This window comes from Eublepharis macularius, chromosome 5 (genome assembly GCF_028583425.1).
Source record: "Eublepharis macularius isolate TG4126 chromosome 5, MPM_Emac_v1.0, whole genome shotgun sequence".
NCBI lineage: Eukaryota > Metazoa > Chordata > Lepidosauria > Squamata > Eublepharidae > Eublepharis > Eublepharis macularius.
Window position 1 is genome coordinate 13024539 of NC_072794.1, and position 20162 is coordinate 13044700.

A 20162-nucleotide genomic window follows, 5' to 3' on the forward strand; every position below is an offset into this window, starting at 1 on the left:
GAATGGGGGATTTGGGGTTGAACTGGTGGGACTCTGAAATTCAATAGGATCCCCTGGGTAGAAAAATTAATAGGCACATCTGTGATCTGATTCACATGTTCAGATGCAAACTTTTGAGGCCTAGCACCTGTTTGAAACACGAAGACAGAATGCGTGCTGCAAGCTTCTGTAACACTGATTTTTTTTAACATTGCATTTTTTTAAAAGTTTTGTAGTTTGCTTTGGGCAATTCCTTGTAGGAAGGCAGCACAGGAATATTACAAGTAAATAAACTAAATTAAGTGGAGCAACTGCCCTTTTTCAGGGTGTTTGTGCGTGGGAGAAATTCCTTCTCTCACCCCTGCAAGCAAATGGATCTTGTCCCAAAGAGTGGAATGTGACTGTCATATTTTCTGCAAAGTGCAGCGGGTTTTGACATTGCCGGATAGAGAAAAACCAGTACTCTTTGTTTGGCAGGAAGAGAACAGGCTGAGCCGGTGAAGAACTGCATTCCCCATCAAAGGATTTTAGAATGTTCCCTTTTAAAATGCACTTCTCTTTACAACTCAGAAAGCACTATTTTTGCATTGAGGTCAGAAATATCTGATGCCCGTTCCTGACTTAATTGAAGACCCAGGTCATTGCGGCAGGTGCAGAGATTTCTTTTTAGTGCGTAAAAAAGCCTGTCCTCAAAAGAACTCTCATGCTGTGTTTCTGTACGAGTCTTTGATCAGGATACATTTCCAGATTGGAAGGATGCAAGCTTGGAATAGTGGCTCATGCAAAGATGTAACATTGATCCGTTGAGGGCCACTGAGCGTGCTTGTGTAACAGGAAGCAACTGAATTGCACCTAATGTAGACACAAGGGCAGAATTATCCATCCTGAACGGAGGCTGATTGACAGCTCAGAGCAGAGACTCATTCAGAGCTGCAATGGGAGATATCTTCTGAGGGCAGATCTCTGCACTGCACTGAGATCAGGAGTAAGTGAATGCTTAAATCAGATGACAAGGAATGGTAGAATAGCATAGCTCTTGTGAAGGTTGATTGGAAGTAGCACTGACTCATTCAGGGCTTTAAAATGTAACCCCTGCTGATGCTAATTTTGCTGTGTTTCTAGGATAAGAATGATTGAATGATCTGATTGCACCTGTGCAAAAATGCAGCCGAATGAAGTGGCCGATTAGGAGGATGAGAGGTTTGCTCAGTAACTCATTCAGAGATGCACTAGGCAACTTCCATTTCAGCTGAGTTGTTATGGGCTTACAGGAGCCTTTTAAAACATTCACTTGCCCTACCACTCTAACAGGTTTCTCATGGCACACAGTGTGAAAATCGCTGTAAGATTTTTGCCATTTTTGTACTCAGTATCTTGATTTAATTTAGTGAATGCTACACATATATTTTCAATAAGAAAATAAAAAGAATTCCATGCTGTGAGACAGAAATAGATGCACATACAGACACAAAACGGAGTTTGGGAAAATTGTAAAAGGAAAGAAGCCCTGATAGACAGAAGAGGGTAGCTTAAAGAAGCTGAATTTTGGATGTGAAATATAAGCTCCCGGGTAGAGTTTTCTGTGCTATAAAAATCCCCAAATTCATGACTTGTTGAACGAAAAAGCATGTAGTATGCACACACTCAGAGAGAAATCTTCACTAACAATTATTTTAAAGGAAAAGTCATCCATTTTTCTGTTGGCCAGAATATATGTACACTTTATTCTTTGGAAGAAAAGAAATAAGAAAGAGGGAGAAAGTAAAATAGAGAGGTGGGGAGAAAGAAAAGCAAAAAAACAAAACCCAAAACCTCAACCATGGTTATGACATTAGAAGTGCAACTTCACAAATAAGGAGAGGAATGCAAACATTTTTATCTATCTTTTCCCTTCACTATCTGCCCTCAATGTCTCTTATGGCTAGTTAGCAGAACTGGGGATTCAGGAGGGAAGAGGGGGAGGACAGGGCTCCTTTAAATAAAGAGAGAGCAGAGAAGAGAAGCAGAACTGACTTTAGCAGGGACTGTGCTCAGGGAGCGTCTCCAAAGAGTGAGGAACATCCTATCTGGACACCTCGAAAAGACACAGATGCGTTGCTAAAAGGGGGTGAGTTGGCAGTCCTAGGCCTTGAGCACGAGGCAAGCCCATCAACCAGTCAAGGGAGTCAAAGGACACGGCTGAAGTCTCACCGGCGTGCCACACAACACCCCATCCCAGGCAGCTCTCGTGACAGGCTTGCCAACTGACCTCTGCTTGCTTTTGCACCTCTAACAATAAGCCTGAATATTCTGGTTGTTGCTACAGGCACAAGAGCATAGGGCAATGAAAAAGTTGACAATCCAGCACAGGAAGGAAGCATGAAGGAAACTAGCAGAACAGAAAAGACAAAAAGCTTTTTGCAAACCTGAGAGTGGCCAGCTTTCTTTATTAGTTCAGTGCCGATGCTTTTTGGTTGGTCGTGTAATTTCCCCCGCCCCCCAGAGGGCAACTGGCAGAGGATAACTGTTAAGATGCTGACAGCCATGTAGCAAGCAGGATTGCCAACCTCCAGTTGGTAGCTGGAGAGCTCCCAGAATTACAACTGATCTCCAGGCCACAGGTATGAATTTCCCTGGAGAAAATGGCTGGAAGGTATAATTCTATGGAATTATACCATGCTGAAATCCTTTCCCTCCTCAAATTCCACCTCCAAAATCTCCAGGAATTTCACAGCCTGGAGCTGGCAACCCTAGCAGAAGGCAAGATTTAAACTCTGGACAATGAAGCTGGCTTCTCCAGGCTTCCAAAGCTGATCTTTACTAAAAGGGTACTGAGTTCAAGTGTTACCTCTGCCACAGACTCACTAGGTATCCTTAGACAAGTCACTCTTCCTCTCAGTCCCCCATCTGCAAACTGAGGAGCTGCATGACTGACTCGCCTGCTCTGCTTCACCACAGCAGACAATTGCCTATTCACATGCCTTCTCTGTGGTGGCTCCCACCTGGTGGAATAGGTTGCCCGAGGGGGCCAGAAAGGCTTCCACACTTCTCTCATTAGACAGAATGTGAAAAACAGAAATCCTCAGAAAAGCATTTGAGGTTGTAGTAGTATGGAATGGTTCTGCAGGGCGATTTGGTAAAGGAACAGGATTGGAGTCTACCGGAATTATCGTTACTTTCACTGCACTGTTATTCCACTTTCTGTATTGTCCATTGCCGGACAGTTCGTTGCTTGTGTTGTTCTCTTATTCTGCAATCCCAGTCCTATTGCCTTGTTTGTGAGTTGTCTTACGCTGTCGGGTTGCACTGTTTTATATCCTGTAATCTGCCTTGAGTCTCAGCAAGAATGGTGAGCTATAAATAAAGTAAATGAATAAGATAATAGGGCTGGCCTACATAGCAGGACTGTTGTACGGATTACAGCAAGCAAATGCACGTAAAGTGCTTTAAATACTCTAAAGCAAAAGGAAGGCGTCAGGCCCAGGGAGAAAGGCTGAAAGACCAGCATGTGCTTACATGAGAAAGCCAAGTTGAACACAGCACCACTAACATAAATGTGGATTTCCTTGGGGAAGCACACAGGCTGCATATGAATATAGGCTACATGGAAGTAAATCTCCCCACTGAGCTCAAGGGAACTTTTACTGGGAGAATGGATTTTATAACTGAAGCCAGAGGTGGGGCTGGGGAGGGGCCAGTAATGACAGTTTTTACTATCCCATCAATGTGAATAGTGTTGGAGAAATACTATTATTAGCATTATTAATCATCATTAAAATGTACTGTGTGTCATTTATTCCTAATGCATTTTTAGAATTATGTGTTTTCCTATCATGTGCACCAAGGACCCTACTGACATAATTATTGATTATTAATAACAGTCAAATGATGCAACACACATTAAGGATTTTATTTATATCATCATTAATAATAGTAATCAAACTGTATCATGTACATGTTAATAACATCAGCAGTGACGGATGAGAATAGATTCATCAAATAGTAACATGATGATAGATTTAGGTGGGCAGCCGTGTTGGTCCAGTAGCATCTTAACCCAAACGGTGATAGAATTATAAGTCTGCATGATGTTATTTGGTTAATATTAATAAATGCACAGTGATGAGTCTATTAGTATTGATATTAATAATAATAACAAAATGTCACACTATAATTGATGCATTGTTCCTAGTTAATTCTAACTACTCATTAATAATTGCTGATTCAATTTACGTTGTTATTAATTTGAAGAATTAGGCGGAACAATTTCTGGGCCAAATGCAGTAATGGTCCCTGAAAAATTCACCCTCATGCCCTCTGCTGTTCGATCATTTATTTTCCTTCCTCCAAGGAGCTCTGGGCGGGTGCCTGGTTCTCCCCTTCATTTTTATTTACCGTGGTAATAATAAACTTATTTATCTATTTTATGTCATTTATAGCCCGCCTTTCTCACTGAGACTCACTGAGATTAGTACAGTCAGTATCAAGGACCTTTCCATAAACAATGCCATAGGGTGAACAACACACGTTTCTTTACATGATTAACATTAAAATAAACAGGGGCTTCGTGGCATCTAACAACATTTCACTTTTGTTAAAAAAAAAATCACTTTTGATCAGTAGGGTTGCCAATTCTGGACTGGAAATTTCCAGGAGATTTGGGAGGTGGAGCCTAAGGAGGGAGGGACCTCAATGGGATGTGATGCCATAAAGTCCACCCCCCCCCCCAAGCCGCCATGTTCGCCAGGGGAACTGATCTCTGTAGCCTGGTGATTCCCAGAGATGTCCAGGCCCTCCCGGGAGGTTGGCACCCCATCTAGGACAAAGGACCGCACTCGGCTCCTCAATACAGTTTGCGCCGTATCAATGAGGTTTCCTAGGCTGCTCCTGTAGAAACATGATTGCAACAACTGCAAGCCCGCTTGGAGGCGAGAGAGCGCACGCGCCTGGCGACGAGTCTCCCCGTCGCGCCCCTGCCGGCTTTCCCCTCCGTCTCCGCCCGGGAACTGCGCGACGCTCCCTGGAGCCGGCCCGGCCCCGCCCTCTCCTCCGGCCGGTCCCTGATTCAGAGGTTAGGAATTTGCATCTGATTGCTATTTGTCACCGTCTGATTTGTCTCCGCGGCCCCGAGCACGCCTTAGGCAGGAGGCGGAGGCCGGGCGAGCCAGCCAGCGCCTGCGAAGGGAAACTTGGCCCGAGCCGGAGCTGGAGCCGGAGCCAGGCCGGGGAGGCTGCCTTGCCTAGCGAGAGAAAGGAAAAGGAAGGGGAAAGCGGGCAGGAGAGAGAGCCACCGACTCCGGGGATCAGCTGTGCAGCTCGCCTCGGGGGGAGAGAAGGGATAAAAAGCAGAAGAGGAGAATGAGCCGCCCCCCCACCAACCGGCGCAAGGTGAGCGCCTTTCCTTATGTTTCTTGCTAACTACTTAATGCTGAGGCTTCAAAATGCAAGATTTTGGAAACGCAGAGCTTCTTTTGGGGGGCTGCTTTTATAGGGGGGGAGTGTACTGAGGTCCCTAAAGGGAGATGCCATCCACCCCTGCCAAGGGGGATTGTACTAGGGTTTGCCCATGGATACCCCCCCTCTTCCTTTCCATATGCAACTTTTAAAAAATGCCAACTGAAATATCTGGGGATGGTGTTGGAGAGGTGGTGGAGGAGGGGACTGAGAATCTCTCTCTCTCTCTCTCTCTCTCTCTCTCTCTCTCTCTCTCTGTGTGTGTGTGTGTGTCTCTAGCAAAACTTTTATTTTTACATTGTGAGTCCGCTTGTGTAAGAGTGTGCAACGTGTTTGGATCTCCCCCCTCTCCCCTGGTTCCTTTTTTCCTTGCTCAGTCCAGGCCCATGAAGTTGGTTAGGAAATAAATCGGGTGAAATCGGAATAGTTTTCAGATTTATTTTTGTGTGTGATGGAACATGCTTACAAAGCTTTCTGTTGGCTTGTTTGCAAAACAGTTCTTTGTGGTTCTCTGCCCCCCCTTCCCCTCCCATGTACTGCCTGTTGACCTTTTTCCTCTTGGTAAAGCTGTTTCAACTGCTGGATTGTTCTGGCGGAAGAGATCCTCTTCACACACCCATCTCTGATAGACCTCCAAAACAGACATGCCTTCATTCTCTCCCTCTCTCAAAATCCTTTGCTGATCTCCTCCCAAATAACCGATCCCCCCACTTGGTCTGCAAACACTCCAGCTGCTATGAAATAGCAAGGGTACCCCCCTCCCTTCTACACACTCAAACTCACTCCAGTTTCCCCCGGAACTATCTTTACCCTCTGCCCTTCTCCTTAAATTTCAGAACGAGCCGCCCCAATCTAGAAATACCACCTCTTTAAAAATAGCACGCCATTAAATCGCCCTACCCCACACTTCCGGTAGCTGAAACTCTCTCTTATTTTCTGAATTAGACTTTAGAGCGGTGGTATACTTTTATGCCTAGAAAAAGTAAAGTGAATGAATATAAGCATTATGGGGGCGGCGTGCGTGTGCACTCGCGTGCACAAATTGTTCTTCTGGGTGTGCTGCTTCATAGGAAGGAGACAAGATCAGCAATTCGTACAGAGGTGCGCAAGAAGATTCCGGTCAGGGTATAAGCTTTTGGGAGTCAAAGCTGCTTTCATCAGATGCTCAGGGTAATTTCTTCTGATGATACATAGTGCTGTTGCACGGACTATAAAGAATTGATGCAGTTTTGAGGGCGCTCAGGCCAGAGCAACAACTCATACAGAGATGCTGCCTGTGGTTCCTCCTGCGTGCTGCTGTTCTTACTCCTTTGAATTATTTAACTTACGCCTTGCTACGTGTGTCTGTGTAGCATTGCCCCCTGCAACTTGGGGGCAGACAACTTTTGCGTGCCTGGCTCTCAAATGCAGCCGTCTCCTCCTCTTACCTTCTGCTCCACCCAACTGAGCTGTGTCAGTTTTATTGATGCTTTATACAAATCGTTGGCAAATAAAATTAATCTAATCGCTGAAGCTGAGGAGTGGTTTACCTTGGGCTTTCTCCCTACTTTTTCAAATTCCTTTTATAGCAAACTGAAATAATTGTTTGGGGCTGCCCTGCGATGTCAACAGCTCCTGTGGTTGAGACGGGAGGGTAAATCGTCTCTTTCCTCCTGGTGATACACCCCCACCCCCCAAGTAGTGGACTGTCCTCACATCAACCCAGCTATGCTCTTTGTGGTCCCACCCCTTCATCTGCATACCCACCAGCCATGTTGAAAGCTGGCCTTTCTATCCAAGGCAATAGGCGCTTGGTGCCCTGGCCTCTTGAGAAGGAAGGCATTATGGATAAGATCTTGCGGGTCTGTTTTGTATCAGGAGAAGGTTCCTTGCACCTGAGGAAAGCTCCATTATAAGCAGAATGGATCTAGAGGATCCAGTCCTGAATATAAATAAATAAATAACCCCCATAATTTATGTGCTGGCATAAATCTGCCATAGCACCATGTTTGAAAAGCAGAGTGCTAAGAATAGCATGTCCCTGCGCTAGTCAGTGTCCTACCTGCCATGCAAAAGGTGGAGCTGTACCTCTGGGACCTGTCTTCGTTACCTTTTGAAAGTTCACTTCCTTTCTCATCCTGAGAAGTAGATCGTTTCCTTTCAGGTGCCTTGTGTTTTGCATTTTTATCCTCACCTGTTCCTCTTTACCATATATTAAAATTATATATAATTTGCCAATCAAATAGGCCTCAGGGTCAGGCGAAGTGCTCTGTCAGGAAACTAGCATCTGCCAAGAGCCAGAGAGTGTGCCGTGTACATGGGGTGTGTACATCGAACTGTGCCAAGGCCAGCTTAAAGAGGCAGAGAGATCTCGCCCCTCGCAGCTTTTCCAGTTGTCCTTCACTAAAGTGCTTCTCAAGTCTCTGCCCGGAGGCGTTTACAATCCTCAGTGTTCAGCTTTGTGGGGGGGATGTAGAAAGGAGGGAAGGGAGGATAATCCCTTCTGCAATTGCCTGCACAACCCCACGTGCACAGCTCATGTGCAGTCCTGTGCCTCCCGTTTACTGAGCATCATGTGCCTAAGCCATGCGCTGTTCAGGCTGTACCGTTCAGAGGGCAGAAGCCATCATACCTGTTAGAAGTAGCCCTGCTTTGTATAGGCCTTCATGTTTTCCCCCTTTTTAAATGACTGATAGCAGGATTACTTCTTCCTCCACTGCTGCTGCTTTAAAAGTTTGAATATCCTTTCCCCTTAGGGCCTAACATCTGGTGGCACTCCAAAAAAATGGTGATTGTGCCTTTGGGGTACTATCAAGGGCCTCTAAAATTTGCCCTCTGCCTCCCTTTCTGCCGCCTACAAGTTCATTAAAGAATTAACGCAAGGGGCTTACGAGAGATTCCCTCCTAGAATGCCAGCATGGGGGGGGGGGTCTCTCCCCTTCCCTTTGAATCAGTAATTGGCAGCTTTAATGGTCTTGTCTGTAGCTACCAGTCTTGGAGGGGGGGGATTAGGTAGGGGGGAAGAGATGAATCTCTTGGACACTTTAGAGGTGTTCTGTTCTTGTGGGAAAACTTAAAATATGGGAATCCCACAGATTTTTGGCACTTAATTCCTGGGACTCGGCCCTCTGTATGTACCATAACAGTACCCCATTTTTTCATCTGTGTTGAAAATGTGTTTTGGAGGTCTGCCAAAGGGAGGTAGTCTTGAATCTGTGGTTGAGGTACATGCGTGCACACTCGTATCTGTTCCATAAACAAATAACTCGTGTTGGTTAATCGAGATTTAAGCACTGGCACCCTGTTTTCCATGGCTGATTTAATATTGTTTATGTTGTGTTCTGGTGCTTAGATTATGAAAGATAACCCTGTGTGGGGTTTTCTGTTAGAAATGGTATGCTTGTTCTAGAAAGGGAGAGGGAGAGGAATTCGAGACCTTATTTAATTATCATGATAGAGAAGACTATGAAAGCTAGGCCCCCGGCTATTCAATGAGGCAAACCTATAATTAAATAAATAGATAAATTCCAATATTCATATCCCACTCTTCAATTCAAATCAGACTTTCTAGGCAGTTGTGATTGGTGGTGGAGAATGCCCTCAAGTCAGAGTTGACTTATGGTGACCCCTGGCAAAAGACTAACAGAAGTGGTTTGCCATTGCCTGCCTCTGCAACCCTGGTCTTCGTTGGAGGTCTCCCATCCAATTACTAACCAAGGCCGTCCCTGCTTAGCTTCTGAGATCTGACAAGATCAGGCTCACCTGGGCTATCTAGGTAGTTAATGAAGAATAAAGATCTCGCAATTTACAATTGGGCTTACCTTCTTGAGCAGCTCGAAATTCTGGCTTAGGAAACATGGTCTATCTATGTGCCATGGTTTGAGTGGTTTCACCAATGCAAATCTTCACCCTGATTTTCCTCCCTTCCTCTTTGGGAGGCAAGCCAATGAGAGAAATTGACGGGTGGAAGGGAGGCTTGTGATTGGCTGGGGCATCCTCTGATGTCTGAAGGGGTTCCATTCTGGAACGTATTTGTGGCTCTCAGTTGGGACATTCCGTGGCAGTTGCAAAAGGGATTCAGAATTCGGTGGCTGGCGAGTAAAGCAGGTTGATTGGCAGCTGTCTATGATGATGAAGGTGAATTGGGCTGAATAACAGTACCATCAAAAATGTGGTTGCTTTGGGGATGGGACGGAGATTGCGAAGTTTGCCTGGGTGACTTGGAGGGCTGGCCAACCCAAGCATTTTAGGCTTGTAACCATAACAATTCTCTCCCTGTATGTTCCCCGGAGACCGCTTCGATCAGCGGATAAATGTTTCCTGGTGGTCCGTGGCCCTAAGGAAGACCGCCTTGCTTCAACCAGGGCCAGGGCCTTTTCAGTCCTGGCCCCAGCCTGGTGGAACGCTCTGTCAATGGAGACCCGGGCCCAGCGGGACATATTATCATTCCGCCGGGCCTGTAAGACAGAGCTGTTCCGCCAGGCGTTCGGTGGTTGAAGGGGGCGGTGCCATGTTAGCCTCCCACCTTTGGGGTGGGGGGGTTCTCCCCACCATTGCACTTTAATGTACTTGGTTAATTTATTTTATTATTGCTTATTGTATGTTGATTTTAGAATTATTGTTTTCTTGTTGTTATGGATTTTAACTGTTGTTCACTGCCCAGAGCCCCTGAGAATGGACTGTTTATAAATTGTAATAATAATAATAATAATTCTCCTTGGGTGTTTTGGTGAGGGGAAGTTAGGCACATCAGAAGATCCCTGCAGGATCCAACCCCAAGGTCTGTCAGGCCCAGCCACCTATTTCCCACAGTGACCAGCTACACTCGCAGGGCCTTCCCCGCCTGGTTCCTCCCCTGTATTTTTGACTGATTTCTTGCTGGCATGTAGGTGAAATTCAGCTGTTGCATAACTTGTAGAATCTGCCTAATTTGCTTTTAAAATGGCAGAAGCTCAGTCGCTTTATCTTGTCAGCTTCCGGGCCCATTCAACTCAGTTTTCTTAGCTGCCGTCAGGGCCATATTATTCCTGAGGCTGACTAGGCCGAAGCCTAGGGGCCCTGCGGGGACTAGAGGCCCATCATTTTTTTTTTTTGCTGAGGCATACCCCTACATAAATTACAATTAATTGATTCTCTTATATAATCTCGGTTAATAAGGTAATTAACTGCTTCCTTATTGAAGTGAAAAAGGTCTCTTATATTAAAATAATTGTCCATAAATTATATATTTTTAATAAATTAAAAATTATTCACTTCAAAATATTGCAGTATTGAACAATTATACATACCCCCAAAATGTGCTTTCCTGGAGAGTTCTACTTGTGCAATAAAAATATTTCAAAAATTGGGAATAGAATTCTTCAGGAGCCCCTCAAAATGGATGTAGGGCTATGTACTGCAGTCTAGTACCTACCGTACCAGGGTGAGGCTGTCAGCTGTAGTTTGGTGAAAGATTGACGTGCCGGAGGGGGCCTGAAACACTTGAATGTTTAGGGGCCCAGCCACAGGTTAATACGGCCCTGGTTGCTGTGGCTGGAAAACGGCTCTCTGGTATTGTGGGTAGAGAGAAATCTCTCCCAGTTCTTCCCATTCTTTAACTGGAGATACCAAAGATTGGGTCTCAGGCCTTCAGTGTGCAATGCACACAGCCGTACTGCTGTGACATGGTCCCTGTGATCATTACATTTTGTGGCAGTGAGTTCCATATGCCAGTTTATGTGCTGCAGGAAGACATACTTCACCCACTCCCCCATCCGGAATCTGCTGCCAATCGGTGCTGTCAGCTAAGGTTTAGCGTTATTAGAGAGGGAGGGGTGAAGAAAATCTCTACCCATAGTGTCTAGTGAAGTCATGGCAGGCCCTCCTAGGGTGGGTTGATGCTTTCTGGGAAGAGCTGGACCCAGGTTTGCTCAACCATGTCCTCTAGATGATGAGGAAAGGAATCAGGGTGCTGTCTGTGTGTGTGTTTGTGTGTGTGTAAATACTAGAAATGAAGCCTGTGAAACTCCCTGCCCAATGAGGCATCCACTTACCTCCTTGCCTGAAGATTTGTCAAGACTTTATTCTCATTATTCCAGAAGGTTCTTTTTTTCCATTCCACAATTTGGTACTTTTAATCCATACTGTTGTGCTTTATTTAATTAATAATGACAAGCTGTTTTTACAGGCTTTAAAAATCAGTTTAACTTTTGATGTTTTGTTCTGGCTTGCTGTCAGCTACTCTCTTTAAGTGGTATTTTTTACATGGGTTATATGTGTGGTTTTAAATGTTTTTTGGACTGGATTGTTGTTGAATTTTGATGACCAAAACCACCCCAAACATCATGAATCCTACAAAAATGGCTTTTTGCAGTTCTGTTTCATTTGTGACTTTTACGTCTGCCCTGACAGCTTTCTCGGTGCTTCTTGTCACGCATTGTGCCAGCTTGCTGTTTTTAAAAAACGGTTGGCATTTAGATTTTAAGCATTGTTTTGAGGGGTAATCTTTGTTTTGCTTTTAAGAAACGTTGCATGCCACCTAGTGATGTGGGCTTTCTGGAAAAATACACATTGGGAAATTTTTCTAGACCCTTAAATAAAGCGTGGCCTGATTTAAGTGGATTCTTAATTATAGTGAGTAAACAAAATTTAAATAGTGCCCCTGTGTTGATAATGCCCTGTGTCTCAATAGCAACAAATACTTGAAGTTTAGTTTATTATTATTACGATCTAGGATCAGAATTTGAGTCAGCATATACAATAATATATAACAAATACATTGATTACATGTCTAAGCATATCTAGGAAACTGAACAATATATTTAAATAAATAAAATTGATTGAAATTTCTTAAAGGAAGTTGTGATAGTCTATCTAATTAAACTAGTCAGGGTGCAGAATCTTGCTACCTCTGCAGTGATTTCATTACAGCAAACAGCTAAAAGGATAACAGAATAAAATTAACTGTAAGAGTACAATAATTTTAAGTTTACACATGTCTAAGAATTAAGTACATCAGTGTGCTAAAATGGGTAAAATCGTTAAAATCTTAATTAAAATTTCTAGAGGAAGTAATCATGATCTGTCTGATTACACTAGCCAAAGTACAGAACCTTGCGACCTTAGCATATAAGTGGATTCTTAATTATAGTGAGTGAACAAAATTTAAATAGTGCCCCTGTGTTGATAATGCCCTGTGTCTCAATAGCAACAAATACTTGAAGTAAAATATTTCATTAGGAGGAAAATCAAGTGTGGTTTAAATCATGTATTTGAACAAATTTAGAGCTTTCAGTGGAAATTATTTTTATTGGGATAACACCTGTGAAAATGTAAAGGCAGTACAGCACATACTTCCTTTACGCAGTTTTAATTTTTTAAAAAAGGCACTCGGGGAGGGGACATGGTTCAGTGGCTCTGCATCGGAAGGTCCCAGGTTCATCTTAAAAGCCTCAGGTTTGAAAGCCTCTACCTGATAAACTGCAGAGCTGCTGCCAATCTTGAGTAAATAATCCTGACTTTGATGGACCCAGAGTCTGACTTGGTATAAGACAGCTTCATGCACTTACTGAAACTGTTGACACGCTAACAGTGTGATCCTAGACCAAGCTAACTCCAATCTTAGCCCACTGAAATCAGTGGGCTTTGACTAGAGTTAACTTTGCCTAGGATTGCACCGTCTGTTTTACACACCCAGAGAGCCGTGTCTGCGATGCCGGCCTCAGCCAGTTTCCACAGATTTAACTTTCTTCCACGAATGGAGCCACTGGGACACCTCAATTTCATTGTCACTCTTTAGCATCACTTGCATTGATTTGCGGTTCCATATCAGATCGGGGGCCACAGCGTCCTTTTTTAACATGCGAGAGGAGGCATATAACTGAGAATTTTGGTTTCGATTTGACCTGCACATCTAATCAACTTAATTTTAAAAATTGGATTAGTATATGTGGTTGTATTTCCTTCCCCTCCACAAAATGTGAATTCTCTTCCACGCAGTTCTTGGGGGTAATCGCTTGAAAAACATGAATTACAACTTTGAAACTAATATTGCCTAACATTGTGTTGGCAAAGGCATCTGTTCATTACTGTTTTGTGAAACAACCGTGTTGTTAGAAATAGAACAGCATCCACAGAATAATACAGCTCTGGGAAATTTTCCACTGCAGAAAATTTTCCATGGGAAATCTCCTCCCTCTCCTTCGTGATGCTGCCTTGAGTATTTTTTTTTCATAATGGAAAGGCCAGGTTAATTCCCCCCCCCCCCAATAAACTGGAAAAGGAATGATCCCAAGGAATTAAAAGGGATCACTGAATTGGGGAGGGTCCGTGGCTTATTGGTAGAGCAACTGCGTGGCATTGAGAAGGTCCCAGGTTCAATCTGCAGCAACTCTAGTTAAAAGGACCAGGTAGCCAGTGATGTGAAAGACCCCTGCCCGAGACCCTGGAGAGCCAGTGCCAGTCTGAGCAGACAATACTGACCTCCGCGGACCGCTGATGCTATTCAGTACAAGGCAGCTTCATGTATGTTCCCTAACAGCTGTGCCACCTGCAGCCCCGAGATAATCAGTGCCAGGGCAGAGTTGCTCATGTGGAAGGGGAAAGTTTTTTAAAAAGTGGAGAAAGTGTGCAGAAAACTCCCCCCCCCCCCGGGGGGAAGCTCTGCCCCCAACAGCCATGCCTTGACATCACAGCCCCAGCGAAAGCAGCATTAAGAAAATTGCTTTCCAGAGTGGTAAATTCTTGACGGCTGGTAACTTCCCCGGATGACATTTGGGTGGGTTCAGGCCATTAAACCCTGGCTGCTGATCCGAGCTTATTTTGTGTGGGTGGGAGTGGCACGTCCCCACAAACTGTGACCCGGGCCTGTGAAACTGCCTTTCCTTTCCGGCCAAGGCCTATGCTCTTTCCTTCCCGGCAAAAAGCTGTGGAGGCCTCTTCCACCAACAACCCCTGTTAAAATTTGGCTCTTCCTCTTTTTTCTTTCTCCACAACTTCTCTTTCCTCTTTTTTTTTTTTTACTCTGGCCAATGCTGAGTGTGTTGCCAGTTCAGGATGAACGAGGTTCGCTCTTCATACAACTTTCCATCCACCCCCTGTTAGCATGCTCCAAATGCCAGATTTCGAACCCTTTTTGCTTCTGCAGGGCCCTCAGTTACGACTCCCCCGGCCCCAGGCTTTTCCTTGCGAAAGACTGTCTGTGACTTGGTTTCCTTCTCTCTTCCTGCCTGGCCATTTCGGCTTGAGCAACTACTTTGGCCTTTGTACTGCTCCTGGCGGTCTGGGGAATAGAAGTCAGCGTGGGCCGTTGTCTCTCTAATACGCTGTTGCCTTTCTCTTTTTGTTTTTTTGGGGCAGGGTTTTCGCTGAGGCCTAGATGAAGCAGAAGAAGTGGACAGTCAGCATCCAGCTCGCCCCTGGGGCACCCACAGACAGGAGAAACACGAGGCCACGAGGGCTGGATTGGACCACGGCTTCAGTTCAGCTTTGTGGAATGCAGTGCTCTGGCTGGGCCCGCTGAGAGAATTTGGGCTGTGGGAACGTGGTGACTTCTGGAAGTGATACCATCCGTGGAACTCTATTTTTTTTAAAGAAATTTTACCGTATTTACAGCCGAGCTCTTGGCTCTCCCCCACCAGTGCCTGAATGGCCTCCTGTCCTAGTCGACGCAGCTGCTCCGCCTCTGTTGCCTGAGGCTTCTCCCTGACCTGTAAGACATTGCCATTCTCGAGGTCCCCCCCTTCCCTGGGACAGCTGGGGCATTGGGCCCCTCCACCCGCCTCCCCCACGGCGTTGCACCCCACAGAACGCTCTCCCTCGGGGCGCTTGGGCCCCTCCCCTTTGGAGCATTGCTCCACCCCTGCTGCTCCACCGACGGCCTCTGCCAGGGCACCGCCCCCTACTGGCAGGGCCATGAAGCTGCAGGCGGTCATGGAGAACTTGCAGCGGCAGCAGCGTGCCCGGCTGCAGCAGGAGATGGAGGCCCGGCAGCAGCAGCAGCAGCAGCAGGACCAGCTGCGGGCTACCCTTCCAGTGCTGGGCCAGGGCTCCGCTCCGCCTGCCTCAGGAGCTTCCGCCTTGTCCCGTGGCCACAATCAGGAGCCTCCCCCTTCGGAGGAGTCAGGGGAACTGGAGAGCGTTCGGATCCAGAGGGCCCAGATGGCAGCTCTGGCTGCGATGCGGGCAGCTGCTGCCGGCCTCAGCCAGTCATCCAGTCCGGTTGTCTCGGAGGAGAGCAGGTCCTCAGAAGACGAGGAAGAGGAGGAGCGTGGGGAGGAAGAAGACGGCGAGTACCCGAGGGAAATGGGCTCTGAGGAAGAGGAGGAGGTGTAAGTATGGGGCATAAAGCGGGCAAATGGGCATCACAGACGGGAGAAGGGTGGGTCAGGTCAGGCGTTGGGGAGGAGTCCCCATCTTTCTCTATGCTGCCATCCTCCTGAATGGGATGTGGGCTGCCCTGTTGAAATGGGCATCACAGACGGGAGAAGGGTGGGTCAGGTCAGGCGTTGGGGAGGAGTCCCCATCTTTCTCTATGCTGCCATCCTCCTGAATGGGATGTGGGCTGCCCTGTTGAATGCCAGCTTTGGCAAGCCTCCCCTGCAACGGTGCCCCTCATACGTGCACCTTGGGTGACTGTTACCAGCCTCCGTGGCAGAAGAAAAAAGTTGGAATTTAATTATTATGTTTAAAAGAGCATTATTTGCAGCGATTTGAGTATATTTAAGTTCAGTCGAATGGAGTGGTGTTTTTTTTTTTTGGTGTCATTTGTAGAAATGGAAAATGGAAGGGGCGAGGGGAGAGATGTTCTCTGGGCAGCGTTCCTCCCTTGCTCCTTTGGGTTTGTTCTCGTGGAGGAGTCGGCCCCTCCCTGGTGATGTTGGGGTCAGGAGACAATAAAACAGGAGCATAGCTCAGAAACCAGTTTGGCTTGTTTTTTAATGCTTGCTTCTCTGGGGGACCTCCAGTGTTCCTGGTCTGCTTTTGAAATTTTCCAATCTGATGGTTAAAAAACCCCCAGAAAAACAAATGCCAGTATGATATTTTTTTCCTTGCTGTTCCTCTCCCTCCCCTGCACCCACCTCTGAGAAAGGGAACTTGATCTGCCTTTATTTTTGAACGTTTGAATATCGGAGAAGTAGGAAAGTTACTAGCCCTCAAGAATTTTTGAGACAGTGTTGTTTAGTGGTTAGCGAGATCCGGATCCAAATCCCCACTCAGACGTGAAATTCACTGGGCTCCCCTGGGCCTGCCACTGTCTCAGCTAAGCCTGCCTCACAGGGTTGTTGTGATGGAAGGGTGAACCATGTGAAATGCCTGTAGGAAGAACGGGATAATAGTAAAATATCTGTCATGTTCATCCTTTCGGGGTTCTTTTGTGCCTTCCTGCTCGTACCTCCAACAGATGTTAAAAAGGAAGGCGGGAAATCCAGCCGCACACAATTCTTTTTCTCTTCTGCATGCATTTGGGACCCACCAGTCTTCCTTGCAAGGAGAGATGACTTCAGGCATGTAGTGGTGGGATCTGCTTGCCCTTTCTAGGGAGTCGTGTTCTCTTTTTACGCAGGCTTATTTGAAGGTTAAGGCAGTAAAATTGGTCAAAAGACCAAATGAGAGATCAGATTCTGGTATGCTTTGTTGTAAAACAATGTTTCTTCTTGGCACGCGAAAACCGGCTGACCCCTGAAAGACGTGGGCGTGCTTTTCTGCAAACCAGGTGCTACTGCATTATGGACCAATACTCTTATGCCTGTGGCCATGCTGGGAGAGGGAAGAGACATCCCATCTCCAGACAGAAGGGAGTTTAGAGTGCCCTTCCTGCCATGCGGTGCGGAGGGCAATCTAAACTCCCCTCTGTCCGGAGATCAGGGGGCGGGGCCACCAGCCATGTGACCATTTTCGCCAAGGGCGATTTAAACTTTAAAAAACTCCCCCTTTGTTCCAGCTGACCCAAAGTGACATCATTGTGCGGTCCTGGGAGCGTGCGCGCACTTTGCGCACACGCATGTGGTACCAGGGGCACTACCTCCCGCCAAGAGTTGCCCCCTGCGCTGGCAACCCACTGAGTTCCACCACCTCTTTTCCCAGAAAAAAAGCCCTGGTCGTAAAGATGGGTGGAAGCAAGCTGCAGCTCCTGTCCTTCTGGGTAGGGAGCCCTTCTCGAAGGAAGCATCTTCCCATCATGCAGCGGGAGTACCTGGTAGCATTGCAGTTAAGTGGTTGGGTTGTAAATCAGCATTCTGCTGGATTGAATCTCACTACTGCCACGAGCTCAGCAGGTGGCCTTGGGTAAGCCACTCCTCTCGGCCCAGCTCCCCCGTTGTATTGTGGAGATAATACTAAGGCTGACTTTGTCAAGGCGGGTGGGCCACCAAACCAGACTCAGGCATAGACCATGTCTTCATCTAGTAGCTGGCCACCCTGCCCCACAGATCTGTTAATGCCTGATGGATTGTGCAAAATGTGTGCGACTGTCTTGAACGGATTGTATTGATTAGTGTTTTAATCTATGCCGCTATGTTTTTTATTGTATTTTGTGATCCGCTCTGAGCCCGCTTGCAGGGAGAGCAGAATATAAATTTAATAAAATAAATAAAAATAAATCACTGTTCTCAGTGGGGCGCTAGAAGTACAGTATATAAGCACAATTATTATCATTTACTGCCCAGATCAGCCTGGGAATGAAGCGCCAGTCTGGTGGCTTGAACATTGCTTTCCAAAAGGCTGCCCTCTTAGGAAGCAGCAAATACTAAGGAGAATCACAGAACAGGAGGAGGCAAGCCGGCAGAGTGAAACTGGGCCTCAGCGCTGGCCCTGCTGTCTTCAAGGGGAGGCATTTGTTGGCCGTGCAACAATAAGAATTCAGCTTTGGCATGACGTATTTTGGACTTTCCCACTATTAACAACTGTAAAACTATTTGAAAACAGCAATTAGGAAATGTTTTGTGGCGCATTGTGTATACTGTACTGGAGCACTGTGCAGTTTAAGAATTGTACGCTGATAGGATGTATTTTTTGATGCACCGCTTGTTCATAAGTCCGCGTGAAGATTCTTTGAGGGTACATTTGGCACCGACTTGCTTTATCTTGAATGATTCTTTGATGGTATATGTTTGAACTATTGAATTATATGATTCATGAGTTTTATGACTGATTTATGATTTAACCAGTGTAGTTAGATAATCACGGTGGCAGTGTTGTTCTAGTTAGGGCCCTCTTAGGGTGGGCCAGGGAGGGGGTGGGTAATGTTGATGTGTTTGTGAGTCCGCCTAGCTAAGTATGGTTTCTAACTACCCAGGGCTTTCTCAGGCAGGACAAGGAGTCCCTTACAGATGCGCAGGGGTTCCTTGGCAAGCAAATTGACCAGAATGCTGTTCCCAATTGGTCGGGTACTGTTGAAACCACTCATTTGAGGGTTCGAAAAGAGGTGTATTCATTTATTCATGGATGCCCCACCTTTCTCTCCAACGGGAACCCAAAGTAGCTTATATCGTTTTCCTCTCCTCCATTTTATCCTCACAACCACCCTGTGAGGTAGGTTAGGCTGAGAGTGTGTGATCGGCCCAAAGTCACCCACTAAGCTTCCATGGCGGATCAGGGATTTGAACCTGGGTCTCCCAGATTCTGCTATGGCATTCTAACCCCTGCACCACGTGGGTTTTGGTCAGGTATTGCAGCTATTTCATCATCCCTTCTGCTTTCTGGTGCGTGGCTTGACTTCAGACATTTCCCCTTTTAACCCCCAGGAAAGGCAAATGGGTCGATGACGATTTTGAAGAAGACCTGGGCGAGGAGGACGAAGAGGAGGAGGATGAAGACTATGAAGAGGATGAAGAAATGGCAGAGGAAGGACTGTGCTCCGGAGAAGCGGCCCGCTCCAGCCCAGGCGCTGTGCTTCTCCGGAAACAGCAGCCCCCACAACAGTACCGGGGGGAGGCTTCGAGGCTGTCAGGGGCTCCAGAGCGGCTTGCTTCCGGGGCTGTCCCCCCAGGCCACGTTCAGCAGCAGCCCCAAGCCCCAGATCACGGAGACTGGACTTACGAGGAACAGTTTAAGCAGGTAAGTTGCTGCCACGCTCCTGTTGATGCCAGTACTGTTCCTCAGTGCTAACTGCGGATCTCTCCTGGAGGATCCACCTGCTGTTTTTTGCTGGTAGTGGGGGGGGGGGGTCCCCTGCTGTGGGGGTGTTGTTGGTGACATATGAGGTTGTGTTGTCGTTGGGGTTGTTCATTCCCAGTGGAAATCTGCACTTGGGATCATCACAAATCCTGAAACGAAGCAAAAGTTCCATATGCTATCCTGATGTGTTGCAATAGGGAGAGGACACTGTGGCTTGGTGGTAGAGCATCCGCTTGGCATGCAGAAGGTTCCAGGTTCAATCCCCGGTGTCCCCAGTTTAAAAAACCTGGTAGTAGGTGATATGAAAGACCTCCACCTTAGACACCCTGCTAGTTAATCTGAGTAGACAATGCTGGCCTTGATGGACCAAGAGTCTGATTCAGTATAAGGTGGCATAATGTGTACTGATATGTGTGTGGCTTGTTGTGCGTAATTTGGCAAGTTTTACTTACAAGTTGTTCTCTTTCCTCTAGATTTGAGTCCAATGGCGCCTTTGTTTTTGAGAGTCAAAGCTCCCGTCTTGCTGTATCTGAAGCAAGGAGCATTGACTCCTGAAAGCTCGTGCCCTGAAAATCTTGTTGGTCTTTAAAGTGCCGTGGGCCTCAAATCCTACTACTCTACTGCAGACCAATACAGGCTATCTACCTGAAACTACTGAGCATGTGCAGAGTGTCTTT

The 20162-nt window shown here is 46.5% G+C and overlaps 1 protein-coding gene across 1 annotated transcript in view; it reads left to right on the plus strand.

Annotated features, from left to right (window-relative positions):
- The first annotated feature begins 5175 nt into the window (after positions 1–5175).
- The window catches only part of ARID3A (AT-rich interaction domain 3A), a 54815-nt gene continuing 39828 nt past the window's right edge, over positions 5176–20162 (plus strand). Inside the window, exons 1-3 of the mRNA XM_054980973.1 lie at positions 5176–5346; positions 14728–15698; positions 19113–19425. Of these exons, the coding sequence (XP_054836948.1) occupies positions 15283–15698; positions 19113–19425 (729 nt within the window). The 5' untranslated portion in view covers positions 5176–5346; positions 14728–15282. The remainder of the gene's footprint in view (positions 5347–14727; positions 15699–19112; positions 19426–20162) is intronic.